The sequence below is a fragment of the Toxotes jaculatrix genome, chromosome 3 (assembly GCF_017976425.1).
Source record: "Toxotes jaculatrix isolate fToxJac2 chromosome 3, fToxJac2.pri, whole genome shotgun sequence".
Lineage (NCBI taxonomy): Eukaryota > Metazoa > Chordata > Actinopteri > Toxotidae > Toxotes > Toxotes jaculatrix.
Genome location: NC_054396.1, coordinates 20,722,529 through 20,737,483, shown reverse-complemented (window position 1 = coordinate 20,737,483; position 14,955 = coordinate 20,722,529). Strand labels below are relative to the sequence as shown.

The following is a 14,955-nucleotide window of genomic DNA, read 5'->3' as shown; positions in this document are numbered from 1 at the left end:
CTCACTTTTAACAGGCTGAAATAAAAGTTAAACTATCTACAAGCAAACTTTTAAAACTTCATGAGGATTTGAGCATACCCATGGTAAGTGGCAGTACACTCAAATATTAGATTAAGTATATCAGAATATTCTGATGTAGAAAACATGATTTCTCCGCTTTGTCAGTTTTTTTTTTTTTAACTATTTTGTTAAAACACCTTGTTATTTAGTCTGCTGTGTTTGGTGAAAGCTGATTTACAGTAACTTTTTTAAAAATGGCACCACTACCTTCACTTTGTACAGTGTTAGATCATTTTGGTTCAGGGGCCCCAGTGAGCTTAGACTATATTGGCATTGTGGTGTTGTGGCATGGCACAGTAGACACACGGCAGCCACTACAGCCTGGCAGTGATGTTAAAGTTGACTCATTTGCTCCAAGGCAAGGGGAAGTTATCCTGACGGACTACTGATTTGCAATCTGGCATGTCCACATTTACGACTTTAAACAATAGCTGAATCTCCACACAACAGAATCCAATAAGGGGCTTGCAGGAAGGGGCAGCTGATGGCAGGAAAATAATCCAATTTTTCAGTTCATAATTCTATGGCTACATGTTAAATGCACACATTTGGGAAAATATTAGTGCAGGAAACAACAAATGTTACAGCTACTTTAGGTCAATACAACCTTTAAATGCACCATCTTGAAGTTTTCACACATATCAAAAGTTGTCATTTTAAACCACATTCAAACTGTCACCCTGGCAATGAGACTATGTTTTGTAGAGGAAATTATTGTTGAATCTATTGAACAGGCTTGTTGTATTTGTTAAATGTTTAGACTAACGTGACCTTCGCCGATTGTTTTACTCAAACATTTTGAACCTTTTAGAAACACTCTTTTCTTTTCTCCTGCCTCAGGCCAAAGTGATTGTAATGCAAAATGACCGTAGTTTCTTTTTCACAAAAAGCAAGTGTGTGTGCACGCACGTGTCTTTCTAAACTATATTCTTGAACAGGTTTGTGTTACACTCTAAGGTAAAAAAGTCAGATGGCACTGATGCGATGAAAGTGTTGTCGACTCTCAACAACGTGATCTCCACTTCTCTGTTGAGTTACAAATGGAAATGCCAAAATAAGAACTGAGTTTTTCAAATGCAAAGAAGTGGGCAGCATAATGACTTTTCTCTTTTCTTGTCTTGCCATTCAGAGGGAGGCTTTTCTTTCCCTTTGTCACTTAGGTTGGCATATAATTAACTCCTGCTTAATATGCTGTTTAAGGGCTCTCCTCCCTATGCAAGAAGCTTTGAACCCATAGACCACAGACAGGGACAAAACCCCAGTGGGACTGCTTCCTCCATGTTCCTCTGTGTGTGTGTATGTGTGTGTGTGTATGTGTGGGTGAGAGAAAGAGAGAGAGAGACAGAGTTAGTAGTTGTTTCAACAAAACAGTAGAAAACTCAAACTCTACCACCACAGGATTGTTGTGTTCTTGATACACGGCACAGCTACTAAACCAAAGCACGAATGTGCACAAACATTCAAAATACCAGTCTAAATCCATCTTATCAGCAGCCAGATGAACAAACCCTTTACAAGTCATGTAATTCTTTAGGTGAGTTTAAATGAAGTGCAGTGGGTTCACATTTTAGAGGGATTAAAATGGCTATGCTGTGAATGGATGATTTATTTTATATTTGACTGGTTAAACTCAGCAAAGAAAATGCAATAAGTCACTTTTTCATAAAAGCTGAATGAACTACAAAACCATGTAACAAGCTACATGCTATCTGTCCATCATCAATGCACAATTGAACTGAAATCAGTTGAAAAGAAGGAAAAACCTGTCCACTTTATTGGAAATGCTGACATTCTGCATGGACATACAACAGCTCCCAGGACCTCTGAAGCACCTCTGCACCTCTGTGACCCTCATCAGTAGCAAAGTTTATTGCCCTCTTCCTCACCCACCTCCTCTCCTGCCTCTTTTTCTCCTCCCTCTCTTCTATCCATCCCACCACAAAGGCCCAGGATGACCCTTCTGTCCCTCTCTTTCTTTGGGCTCCCATGCTCCCTCCCCACCTTCAGGATGCTTTCTCTTCCAGAACCCCCAGTAGTCATGATGGGTGAAGGAATGAAGGGGGATGTATTTTGCTTTTCACCATGAGTTGAAAATGTAGGGGAAAAGGTCTTATATAAACTGTGACCTTGAGTTTATGCAGGGTTGAAAGAGTAATAAGCTGGAAGTGGCTGGAGTTTAAATCATTGCTAGCTGCCTAGAAAAGGTAATAGGTTCATAATTAAGTATGATCATGATAGATTATGAAGATATCTACCAAAATTGTTTGTTATGAAATATTAATTAAAAAAAATACATTCCTTACTTCTGTCAAGTCTTGTGTCTGTGCTATGTTGTAGTTTGAGATAATAATAATAATAATAATAATAATAATAATAATAATAATAATAATAAGCTTTATTTCTATAGCACCTTCTGGACAAAAAAGTTTGCTCAAAGTGCTTCACAATAAAGGAACAACATGCACTGTGCTTCTCGTGAAAATAGACATAGAAGGAACATAAAAACAGGGACAGAATACCATAATTAATGTAACATAAGGATGGAAAATCAAACAAAAAATGAAGTTAAAAACAGGATACATATAATGCATGGAATCAAGTAAAATACAACATCTTTTAAAAGACGTGCATAGGCGCAAAGCAAAGTGTGAAAAAGAATTTCAGGCCTGTACCAGGAAAATCATAACGAGTTAAACTAAAGTGAAGATTGTAGCTTTCTTTTAAAAATAAATAGCAAGCTTGCGTTTCTGATATCTGATAGGTAGTGTGTTTGACAGCTTTGGAGCGTAATCGACAAAGGCTGCTGGGAACCTCCAATGTGCTCTCTCCTCTAGGTTCTGGTTAATAGCTGAGCTGCAGACTTCTGAATGAGCTGAGGACTGTCAGCATTTTTCTTTTCTTTTTTTTAAACAGAATTTCTCTTTTTGTGTTAGGAGTGACAAGTAATATTTCTTTTTTTGTTTGCTTGTTTATCCTGAAGAAATGATTGCTCATCCGTTTATTTAGTGACAGAAGACAGGTAGTAATGGAGTTTATAACTTCAGCATCATTTGATTCAGCAGAGAAGTACAGTTGTGTGTCATCTGCATAACTATGAAAACATACATTGTGCTCTCTAATGGGATCACCACATGGCAGCATGTATAGTGAAAGTAACAGTGGACTGAGGCAGCTCCCTTGTGCAATCCCAAAGCAAATGTTATGTTTCTGAGACGTATAATGTCCAAGCCTGACGTAAAACATTCTCCGTTTGATGTATGTTTTCAACCAGTTCAACAGTCACTCAGAAAAGCTGACAAACTTTTTAAAATAACTGATTAGGATATCACGGTCTGTTGCATCTAATGTTGCACAAGAATTAAGACCTTATTTTCATCAAAGTTTAGTCTGAGTTATGTTAGTAAGTGCAGTTTCAGTGCTGTAGTACGTTCTAAAGCCTGATTGACATGTCCTCCAGGATGTTGTTTTCTTTATGAAAGGAGTTTATTTGCACTGAAACTATCTTTTCAAGTATCTTGCTCATGATCACTACTTGTTTCATTATATTCCTGAAGGGACTATGCAAAGAATCTGTAGTGACTTTATACAAACTTCACGTGACAGTGTTAATATAGGCCTATATACGTGATAATGATATATTTGTTTATATGCTTTCATAGAGTAGTTAACATCTAAGATGGCTGTATGATTATTGGAGTTTACTTTTTCTGGGTGATTAAGGTTTTAATTGAATCCCTTAGTAACTGTTTCGTTTAGTTAATCTGTTCTTTATTTTTATTTTTTTTTTAATTATTTCTCTAATCTCCTTCACTTTGTCAGATCCCAGTTTGTTTACTCCGCACAGACGCTTTGGCAGGTCACATTATGCGTCGTGAAAAGCTACCCCGCTCGCTTTTATTATCTCGCAGAGTTACTAAGAGGTGGGGGGCACCAGAAAGCCAAGGTGGGGGTCCTGAACGCTGCGTTAAAGTTTTATTTCGGATGTTTTTTTCAGTTGCAAAACAGATTACGGTCCAGGTTGCAACACAAAGGACTGTCAATGCATCACTTCCTACAGCCATCCAGGGGTGAATAGGGCGCAGGACGGGGTCCACTCCAGGGTACTTGAGCGCAGGTGCGACGTGCATAACAGTCAAGCCATAAAACATTGGAGGGGGGTGGTGGTGGAGGTGGTGGTGGTGAAGTGGAGGGGGGGTGCACATACCTGTTCACATTAACCTGCAGTTAGTGGCCTGTATTATCTCCACGTGGTGAAAATGTAGCAAGATGAGCTGCCGGGGCCTAATTTGCACCTCGTCAACAGCCTATAGATTTAAGTTTAGACTCTGTGCCTATTAAAGCTTGGTCTCTGTGTGAGGACTATGCGCTGCAGGCTGTGGCATAAAATGAGATGCAGACCGAGGAGTTAGCTGTGAGATTTTATGCTCAGTTATAGAATCTAAATTACACATGTACATGACAATAAGTCACCAAATAAACTAAAGCTGACTAAACTGAACTAAACCACAACTAAACCCCAGAGTAAACGCTGCTGCTCGACAAAGTCCTCCAATCCGTTCTCACTATTTCTTCTAAATATAGACGAACAGATTCATCTAATTACTCAGAAGAAATTCCCCATTTTCATACATTTCATCAACAGGCTTTAGGTGACGCACTGGAGAGAAAGTTAAAGCGGCGCATTCCCACGTTTAGGTGGAGAAAACGAGAACATGCTGGGACAGTCGACGCTCCTGGGATTCCCTCTCTAAAGAGGAGGCGCAGTGTGGCGAATTCGGGACAATATATCGCCAAAGTAAAGCGTGTGTTGTAACGTGAAGGCTGCATGAGCGGGTCTCACCTCCGTTTCTCAGTAAATGAGGAAGGTGTACGTTTACGATGCCAAGACTGACCTCAGGGCCAACCTCTGCTGCTGACATCACTCCTCCTCACGGCTCGTCGCCTCTGCTTGGAGTCCCATCAAGGTCTGAGTCTCCCGCTGTGACCGAAGGCGATGCCTCGACACCATTCATTCTCAGGCAGGCACTCAGGACAAACACACGCTCGCACCGCTTCCCTGGACAACTTTTTGAAACGAAATTAAGCGCGGTGATGATGACAGAAGAAAGTAGGGGCAAACGGAGGAAACAAGCCAACCCCAGGAGAAATCGAGGTAAGAAACGCGCAGCGCTGGAAAGTTTGAATAAGTTGGTAGATGATGCAGGCAGATGTTCCGGACAGAAGCCGTCATGCGAGCCGTGTTGATTTCCTCTGGAGTTTGTTGAGAATGAAAAAAAAAAAAACACTAACATTAAACAGCGTATTATCACTGTAACAGTTTGCTGCACAGCACTTTGATTACATTCATATTTCAGGCACACACGTTTTTGCATTCATGGCTTGTGGTTTGCCTCGCAGTGCATATTGCAGGGACGAGCAGTCAACTTTCGTCAGGTTGGCGGCCGCTGGGATTATTCTGTACATGTACCTGAGCAAAGTCGTGCAATTAAAGGTGCGAGGTTACCTGCAAGGAAAGCCCACCACCTTATTGCTGCACGCGTTTTGGTGAAATCTCATGAGCCTTGTATATTTTATAAACCCGAAAAAAAAAAGTTGTTTCCGAAATCAAAGGTAAATCATCACACCACATTGTTTTTAACCTCCTTACAGAGTTTGGCTTTGATTTTGTTATTTTAACTAAGAAATCTCTTTTTCAAACAGAAAGGCTTTTTAACAACACGTCAGTGCGTCTTTCTCTTTCATATTGGCTTTAGTTTTGTTGCTGTTCACGCTGAAAGCTTAACCACCTCTGAGAGTTAAACTTTCTAGGATCTTGTTCCCTTATTATTCATATTCAGTGCCCTGCTGCGCAACGTAATTTGGTATTTCCCATCAGGTTTTCGCGAGTTTGATAGTGGGTTTTTGTTGTTGTTGTTTTTCTCAAATCAACCTTTTCTTTTAATGGAAAGAGGACTACATCAGAAATAATAAGAGAACAATAGCTTAGGTGGGATTTCAACTCTTCTATAAAGAAGGATTTTCTTTAACTACTATGTTGTACATTTGATAATGTCATTTTTAGTATTTATTTATCTTTCGAATCACTAAACGATTTGCTTTTTAAATCAAAAATGACAAATCTATATAAATGGTGAAATAGTTACCCTGAAAAACATGCAAATACCGATAACTCGTTTAGGGGATCAACTTTTTCTGTCACATACAAAGGCTTTAAAATGTGATGTAATTACTGAAAGCCTGCCGTGTGCATATGCAGTTAATCCTGCTGCACTGCACGTAATTAATCTCTCTAATCTTTCTGTAATTCTTACATGACTATCAATCACCTTATCAAGAATTTGTGGAAAGCTTCTCTTGACCTTAAAGCTTCAGATGATGTGTATCAGTATCTGTGAATTCACTTCCTACAACAGTGCTGAGAGGAACTTGGTTGACAGTGTGCTGAATTCAGGGACCTTGTTGAGACTTTGTTCTACAGGCATCAGGCAGCGCCTTGTTTGTTTTGTGTGGCTCTTAACTCACAGACTGAAGCAGGGATAAGCACACTTGCACGTGGATATGCATAAACATTTGTTCTTCTATCGTCCTGTTGAAGACTGAAAATCTGCTAAAATCAAATCCTGCCTTCATAACCCAGACCCCCAAAGCTATAACAAAAATTATCCACAGCACTGAACACTGGACACTTCTCAAACCCTAAGTTTAATTTGCATCCTCTGTCTAAATAACTCAAATGTAACACTAAGCTTAAAACTGTATAACAAACCTAAATCAGGCTAATAATAATGAAGTGTGTGGGCGATGCTGACTTTGTATTTAATGCAAAGTGGTTGGGAAATTAAAAAGGAAAGCCATGACCTAACCACTAGCCCAAGTGCAGATGCAACCTTAAACTGCTATCATCTCTCTAACACTGAGAGGATATTTTGTCCTCAAGAACATACAAGAGCAAACAGACATGCAAGTATTGCTGGTTTTATTCTTAGCTCTCTCTGGGTTCATGAAAGCCATTGTAACTGAGGCAACGTGCTTGTTTGTTTCTGATCTGACACACAACTGGCAAAAACCTGTTTGCTGTAAGGACTCTGTTTACTTAAATAGTTTATTAGTTTGCTGTTAGTGTTTCCTCATTTTATTCAGGGAGGTGTGACGGTCAGCAGAGTGTCACCAGGGTGAGATCCTCTCTGGCTGCTCAGCTTTAACGGGTGCTCGCGCGTGTGCATGGGCACACACACACGCAAACTCTCACCTTTGACTGTCACGTAGCAGTTTGTCGACCGATTGCACTCTATTTCACAAATCAACAGCATCACAGTGCTGTGAAAGCTATCAGCAAAAAGCACACTTACTGACAAGGACCTGTCACTTTATCAGACTACCAGCAAGAACAGGCCAGTTCCTGTAATTCCTGCAGTGACCTCAGAGCATGTATATGACTTCTGGCCGTTTTCTAGTAAAGTACCAAATAATGGTGGGATTTGAAGAACTGAGGGCGTTTCAGAAGTTAATGTAACAACAAAGGAAAAGGATTACAAGTTGACATTCAGCTGAAAATCAGAAAACTGTCTCAACTGTCATGTTAAAGACTGTTTTCTGTAATATACTTAACATAATCTATTATGTTAAAAGTTCAGGCTGCTTTCTTTCTTTCTTTTGGAATTTATTTCTCATTGCTTCATGTATTGCTGTGAATCTGCATGCACGCCTGTGCGGCTGGCATGCTCATTCATCGCCTCTGTCGCACATGCACCAGTGCATGTGAAAAATTTGTGTGCAGTCTGCATGCTGCATGTTCATCCTCATGTCAGTGTAGATATGTGTGTATTAAAGCTGTGTGTAGGATTTGGAATGTACTGTTCTGGAGGCGGCTGTGCGAGTAGGGAGTTAAAGGTCCTTGATAAAACCAAATGAATTTGGCAGGCCCCACTCCTAAGACAGCGATTTGAGGATCTTTTCCAAACCAGAAGAAAGAGAAAAACCATAAGCTGACTTTTCTTCTCTCTCCAAGGCGCCTATTGATTATGTCTCTGTCTCCCCCAATAAAACTGTCAATGTTCACCAATATCAGGCAACGTGAGGAAATTACTACTCTTCGTTCCTGGCAGATTGAAAACAGCCCTGGGACCGAGGAAGGAAACATATCCATTTGAAATGACGACCTGTATTTAATGGCTGGCGGTGAGAGATTTTGGTCTCAAAGAGTGTGGATTAATCAGCTGAGCAGCACAAGCCTCTACACGCAGCCAGTCCTGACACCATGGGGCCATTTGAGAGTTTAATGCCTTTTTCTATTTCAATGGAGATGATGGTGAAATTCTCAATGTTTTCAATCATCACAAAAGTTTTTTTTTTTTTACTTACAATTATTTATACATGAGCCAAAACTCAGAGGAGATGGTGTCTTTTTTTTCCTCAACTAAAAAATATCCATGGTTATTTTTTACATTGCACAAAACTGAAGAAAATCACCGACTATTTATTTCTGTTTCAAGACAACTTTAATGAAGCAACACTTTAAAATCCAGTTGGATTTTTCAAAAGCAGTCTTATTGATTTCAACACTGTTTAGATTCAAGTTTTTCAAAAGTGTTAGCATTTATTTAAAGCCTGCCGACTGTGTATGGGCTTTCCTCCTTGCTCTCTAACTCAGTGAGCATCTTCTCCAGAATGACATCCGCACAACTGATCAGACTCATTCTGCCCTCACTCTTGGATCAGAAGCAGGTCTGCATTTCATGAGCGGCCTCGCAAACATATTTAGTCCAGTTGCCTTGTGCTTCATGTTTTGTTAGTCCATGAAAAACCTCACTCTGTTGTTGAATTGATATGTCCTTTTAAGAGAGAGTTTTCTCTCTCTCTGTTTCCCTCACTCCCTCTTTCTCATTTTTCTTCTTTTTTCAAGTGCCAATTTATTTAAACTCCTTTCCCCTTTTCTTCTTTCTCCTTCATTGATTTCCAAACCCCAGTCTTTGTATGCAGCTGGGGCCCAGCTGTGTGTCTGTGACTGTGTATGTGTGTGCATACATGTATGTGTGTGTGTGTTTGTGTGGGTTTTTCTGGCACAGTGCTGCCACAGCGAGCATAGCGCACTGTACACAAAGGACTCAAGCAGCAAAAAAGAGAGGGAAAAGGAGAAAGAGAGAGAATAGGGGGAAAACATTGGAATGAGAGAGACTGACGCGCTTGTACTGTACAGAGCGCAGGGGCCGAGCCTTTTGGACCGGGCCTAGTTTAACGGCAGATGTATCGGCGCTTGGGGATGAGGGGTGGGGAGAGCGAGACAGCAATGAAGAGCCCAGGCACCACAGTTTATTACCAGGACTCTTCAAGGGGCTCAGCTCAGGCGTCAGAACCAGCGGGTGGGAGGGACAGAGGAGGATGGAAGAAAGAAGAGGAGGATGACAGAGGTGGGGTACTGATGGGGTTGACAGGGCTGTGGACAGCAAAAACAGTTTCTTCGGCGTGAGAAGACAAGAGATGGAAGGGTTGAGGGGCATGAGGGGTAGAGACAGAAGAGACGGGATGGGCGACAGAATGTGGGATAATCTTAAGTGTTTCCTTATTTGTTCCTCAACGTTCCCATAGCTCCAAGTGTCACAGATTTTTCCCATCCTAGCCCTGTGTGTTTGATGCCAGATCAACACAGCAGTAATGGGGAATCCCTTGATTGAGTCCCTCTGGTATTTTTCACATGTTTATTCAATTATTGCACATTCTGATGTTTCAGATGTAGCCAAAACAGTCCCATGTCTTACTGTACATTCCTGCCGTGTGGCTGCCACACTGATGATCCACTCCAGGAGGAATTATTTGGAAAGTTTTGCGGTGCCATTGCAGGATTAATACTTGCACCGGGGTTTTCTGCCACATGGCGGTTTGGAGTTGTAGGGTCTGTTTTGTGGAGATGCTACAGCAAAAGTTCCTTTTCTGCATATCGCAACAAAATGTCTCAAAAATCCACGTTCTGCTCAGAGAGCTTAAACTTCTGCACAAACGATCAGAGCTTCATCCCTTTGCAGATGAAGGTGAAGTCCAGCGTGGTTATCTGTAACTGATAGATAGTCTTAACAGATAAGAATAGCAGAATGTCAAAACAAGACTTCATTAGAAACTTGTCAGCTGAGTATATATCTGATGATCACACTCCTTTAAACTGTAACACTAACGCTAATAACCACAGGGCCCATGAGGTGTGTATTCATGTGTGTGTATGTGTACAGCTAGGTGCCTTGGTATGTACTTTTCACACATTTAACACCATCTATACTACACTTGCAGCTTCTCACTCATGTACATGCATTTCTATTTTCACATCAAAGGCGTTTTATCTGATAGAAAAGATTTACATACTGTACAGTCTGATGTTGCAAATTGATCCCTTTTCATTCTTGACATATTCCATTTCCAGGGTTATTATTACGTGCTTTGTCATTGCTTTGGCAGGACTGCTCACCATTAAGTCTATTTGTGGATCTTCCCTTTGTGCAGACAGCCTGGGTATTGTGTGTTTGATATGCTGCACATGTTTGACAGAAGAAAGAGGTTAAAACTATCCAGATAGGCAGGCTCTCTGCACACAATTTATAGATATGTGCTGTTTTATCACACCTCAAATTAAATTTGGAAACCCCGCTTCAGCTGTCATGTATTACAAGGCCCAGATGGGTGGCAGAGAGAGAGACAGAGGAGAAAAAGAAAAGAGACAGGGGGAGAGGAGAGAGCAGCCTGGCAGGCAGACCCACTCAGCTGGCTGAGAGTGTGCCAGTGTTTTCCTGTATTCAGAAAGGAGCAGTTTGATATGTGGTGTGTGTACAGGCGACAGGCGGGAGTGGGGTGGCATTTGTTTTGGATCTGCTTTGATCACCTCTGAGGCCGGTAAACCTCACACCTGTTGGTTCAAGAGAAGTAGTAGTAGTGTTTGCGGTTTCAGTTTGACACTTTATTTTTTACTTACTTCTCATTCCTTTTCTGCCTTTCTTTCATTCTTTGTATCTCTCGCTAATCCAGGGTCCTTCCACCTACCACTGCAGCTTGCTAAATAAGCTGTCTAACTTAAGAGCAGTATTGAAAGAAGAATAATCAGTTGAAATGTTTAGCTGTGCATTGAATTCTCTTTCTGAAAACTGACGAGGGGATCTTGTTCCTCAAGACCAGAGCATGGCACTAGGTAACTGAAATGTGTTGTATATAACTTATTTGTATAGTTGGAGAAATTATCTTTCTGAGTATTTATAGTCACTATATATGATGATATAGTACACTTTCTGGAAAATCAATTGAAGAGCAGTTTATGAAGCAAATACACAATGAAGGATTTTTTTAAGTCAATTGTTCTGTTAATTTTTTTTAATTAACTAATTGGTTGTTATGACTGGAAAATATCTTTTACAAGAGCCCAAACGAACATCTTCAAACTGCTGCTGCTGCTGTCCAAAACAGTCCAAAAGTCAAAGTTATTGTATTTACAATGATAGAAAACAGAATAAAAAGAAAAAAATCCTGAAAATCCTCACATTTGAGAAGCTGGAATGAGGAATGTTTGGCGTAATTGCTTGATAAATGATTTAGGCAATTAATCAGTTATCAAAATTGTTTATAAATTTTCTGTCAATCAGCGAATCAATCAATCAACTAATCACTTAGGTTCAAACCAGCCGATAACATCTGTTTTTGACTTTTCTAGCAAATGGAACATGACGAAAAAACCATATTGTCACATGAATGCATTATTGCCATAAACGGTGCCACTATGATAGGAAAGTACAACAAAATCTCAGTCAGTTAACAAATATAGACCATCTCATTGTATATGGTATATCATCATATCATCTAACCGTGCTGTATAAGCTCTCCTCAGAGGCACACGTTCCCTTTGACTTGACCTGCCCAGTCCACCACCATAAATTCTCTATGCACTATGTACTTCTATCAGCCAAGGTGTGAAAACAGCAGAACTTGGACCAGCCACAAGAAAGGCATGGGAGAGGTCAGCCAGCCAAGTCGTCCTCTCTCCCTCTGTCTCCCTGGTACCTGTGATCACCTGGTACCACCTTCGCCTGACCTGCACATCCCACTCTCTGGTTCACACACACACACACACACAGATAATGTACATACACAGAGTTACCTGGTAGGGAGTAGACACATTCCATCGTGGAAAGAACATGCTTCACTGATTTATTTATATTTTTTAGGTCCATCTGTAACGGTCAAGACTTTAGGTCTTAAATTTTACACGCATCTATCTGATTCCCTTTCTCTCGCTCTCTCATTCTGTCTGCATTTCCTTTGCTGGCAGCATCTCATTTTTAGCACATTCCCACTTTGTCTCTACCGGACACTTTCAGAGGCAGTGAATGCATCACTTCTGCAGATGTTCTAAGAAATTTTCATTGGCAGAGAGTCACCACGAAAATTAACATTCAGTCTTTCAGTCAGTCAGTCAGACATGTAATGCATACATACTACTTGCGTTACAAAAAATAACTCTGAATACATCGTCTGCGACATCACAAATGAACAAGGTCACAATCAAAGTGAAATGGAGAGGTTTTCAAACCCTCTCTGAGGACAAAATCTGGTCTCACGCATAGCAGAAGCTGTTGATGTTTGCTAGAAGCATGCACTATTAGTTCATGCAAATTAATCTTTAGCTCAGGTATGATAAAGAACAGGATCCATACACCGGAAGTATTTTGTGCTAGGAAGGAAACAAATAATCAGTTTTCACTGGTCCACTCTGTCATTTATCAGCGTGTAACAATCTTGTAGATAGTCTTATCTCATCATTTTTAAAGAATTTCTCATGGTATGTGACAGGTTATCATGGTCTTGTCGGTGTTGCAAAATTACAAACTGGGGAAAGTTTTTCATGAAAAACGGTCAGTCGCTAATAAAAGAAAATGAATAGGCAAGGAGAACAAAAAAAAAACATTCTGAAGTTGTACAGAATCCATTTCTTTTTCCTTTTCTGCTGTGCGGTCGACTTTGGTACCTCAGGGAAACAGTGTAGTTATGATTATATGGTGCGTGTGTCCAGCATTGCAGGAGGGGTGGAAGGGGAAGTAAGTCATAACACAGCCTGGCAGCATATCAGAGCGAGGTAACGTCATCTAAATGATACAAGTAATAGGTAGGTGTGAATGTGTCCAGGCCTCACATTGGGATGTCAGACACAGATCAAATTTTGCGCTGTTTCTCAGACTTGCATATTTTTTGGCTTTCATTTGTTGCTTCTCTTTCTTCTCTCACTTTTTTTGTGTTTCTTCCTCTTACTGTTTATCTTACTGTTTCACCATTCTCTTTCTCTTCTGTCTTTATCTCCTCTTCCCTGTATCTACACTCCTCCACCTCCTATTCCTTTCACTCTTTTTCCATTTTTATCCACTCCGTCTCCTGGTTTCTTCTCCTCTCCTTCCATCTATCCATCTTCTGCTCCTCCCTGCCTGGGCTCCCCAAGCTCTGTACGATCGCCATCATGCCCCCCCCCCCCCCCCCCCCCTTCCTCCCCCCCGAGTGCCTCCCCTGTCCCACTGACACCACACGCTGCTCCCATCCCCCGAAAACCACTTCAAACAGCCAGCGCCATCAAAGCCCGCAGTCAGTCAGCCAGGCAGTCAGCCAGCCAGCCAGCAAGGCAGCCAGTCAGCCAGCCAGCCTTCTGCTTCGACTTAAAATTACTGTCGTCCCAGTCGCAAGGCTGCTTTCCTCTTCTGATACACATCAAAGATTCTCTTAAACTCCCCAAGTTTGCTTTTTAAACCTTTCTTCTTGTTGAGTCTTTTTTATGTACATTATTTCGCTGGTTGAGGTTTTACTCTCCCCCTCTCTCTCTGTCTTTCTCTCTCCCTCTCTCTCTCTCTCTCTCTCTCTCTCTCTCTCTCCTTGCCATCACTTTTTTTCTCCAACATGGCCCAGGTCAGTAATGACATGCACACACTCTCTTGTGCGGTTCTGCTGCCTTTGCATTTTTCTCCATGACTTTAATTAGTTTCTTTTTCAAGGCGTTGGTTCAGGCTTCACATGCACAGCACACACACACTCACTCGCAAGTACATCAAGCTGAAACTAATGAACATACGGATGTGTGTAAATTAATACGCAATATGACTCATACATGTTCCTAATTAGAACTGCATAACCACAAAAAGACCAGTTTAACACTGTGTTTGTTCCTTTTTTTCTGTCTGTATTTCTTTATGTGCGTGTGCTTAAAGGGCTGAAGAAGTGATGAAATGAAGGAGAGTTAGTGAGAGGGAGAGAGTAAATGCTGTGTGCAGGCGTGTGAGGGACGACTGAGGCAAGAAAGACAAAGAAAATAAAAGCAGAGTGACACACTAGAAAGGCATCTTTTCTATGTTTCAAAGTCTTCAAGGTCACTTGTGGTCACTCGCACGGTTTTGGTGTATCATCATCTCGCATTTGGAGGATGCAATGTTGATGTGCGCCAGAGGATGGCGCCCCGTCTGTATGTTAACCAGACAGGATCTGACTGCCAGGTCTCGTCCGCAACCTGTGTCTATTAGAACAGCATTTAACATGGTAAAGTAAATCATTTTATTATACTGATACAGTTGCGTCTAATAGTTTTCAATTTTACTGAATGATTTCTGAACCCAGCAGTTCTTTGTGATTGTTCTCTGTTGATTATCAGGACCTCCCTACTTGTCAGTTTTTATTTTTTAACTATTCAAAGTGTAGAGAAATAACAGGCCAATTTTATTACTACTGTTAGTGGTAGTATCACTAACAGCTGTAATACCTTCACATATGTGCTGTGATCTCAATGTGAGTTCCTCAGAATTCTTGTGTTTTAAATCAGCTTTGAGTGATTAGATATTTGGGGCTTTAATGTAGTTAATTGTCCTTTTCGAGAACACCACATCATGCAAAACA

The 14,955-nt window shown here is 40.9% G+C and overlaps 1 protein-coding gene across 1 annotated transcript in view; it reads left to right on the top strand.

Moving 5' to 3' along the window:
* Positions 1-5,064: 5,064 nt before the first annotated feature.
* Positions 5,065-14,955, top strand: part of LOC121179572 (zinc finger E-box-binding homeobox 2-like) — a 28,344-nt gene continuing 18,453 nt past the window's right edge. Inside the window, exon 1 of the mRNA XM_041034481.1 lies at positions 5,065-5,212. Within this exon, the coding sequence (XP_040890415.1) occupies positions 5,152-5,212 (61 nt within the window). The 5' untranslated portion in view covers positions 5,065-5,151. The remainder of the gene's footprint in view (positions 5,213-14,955) is intronic.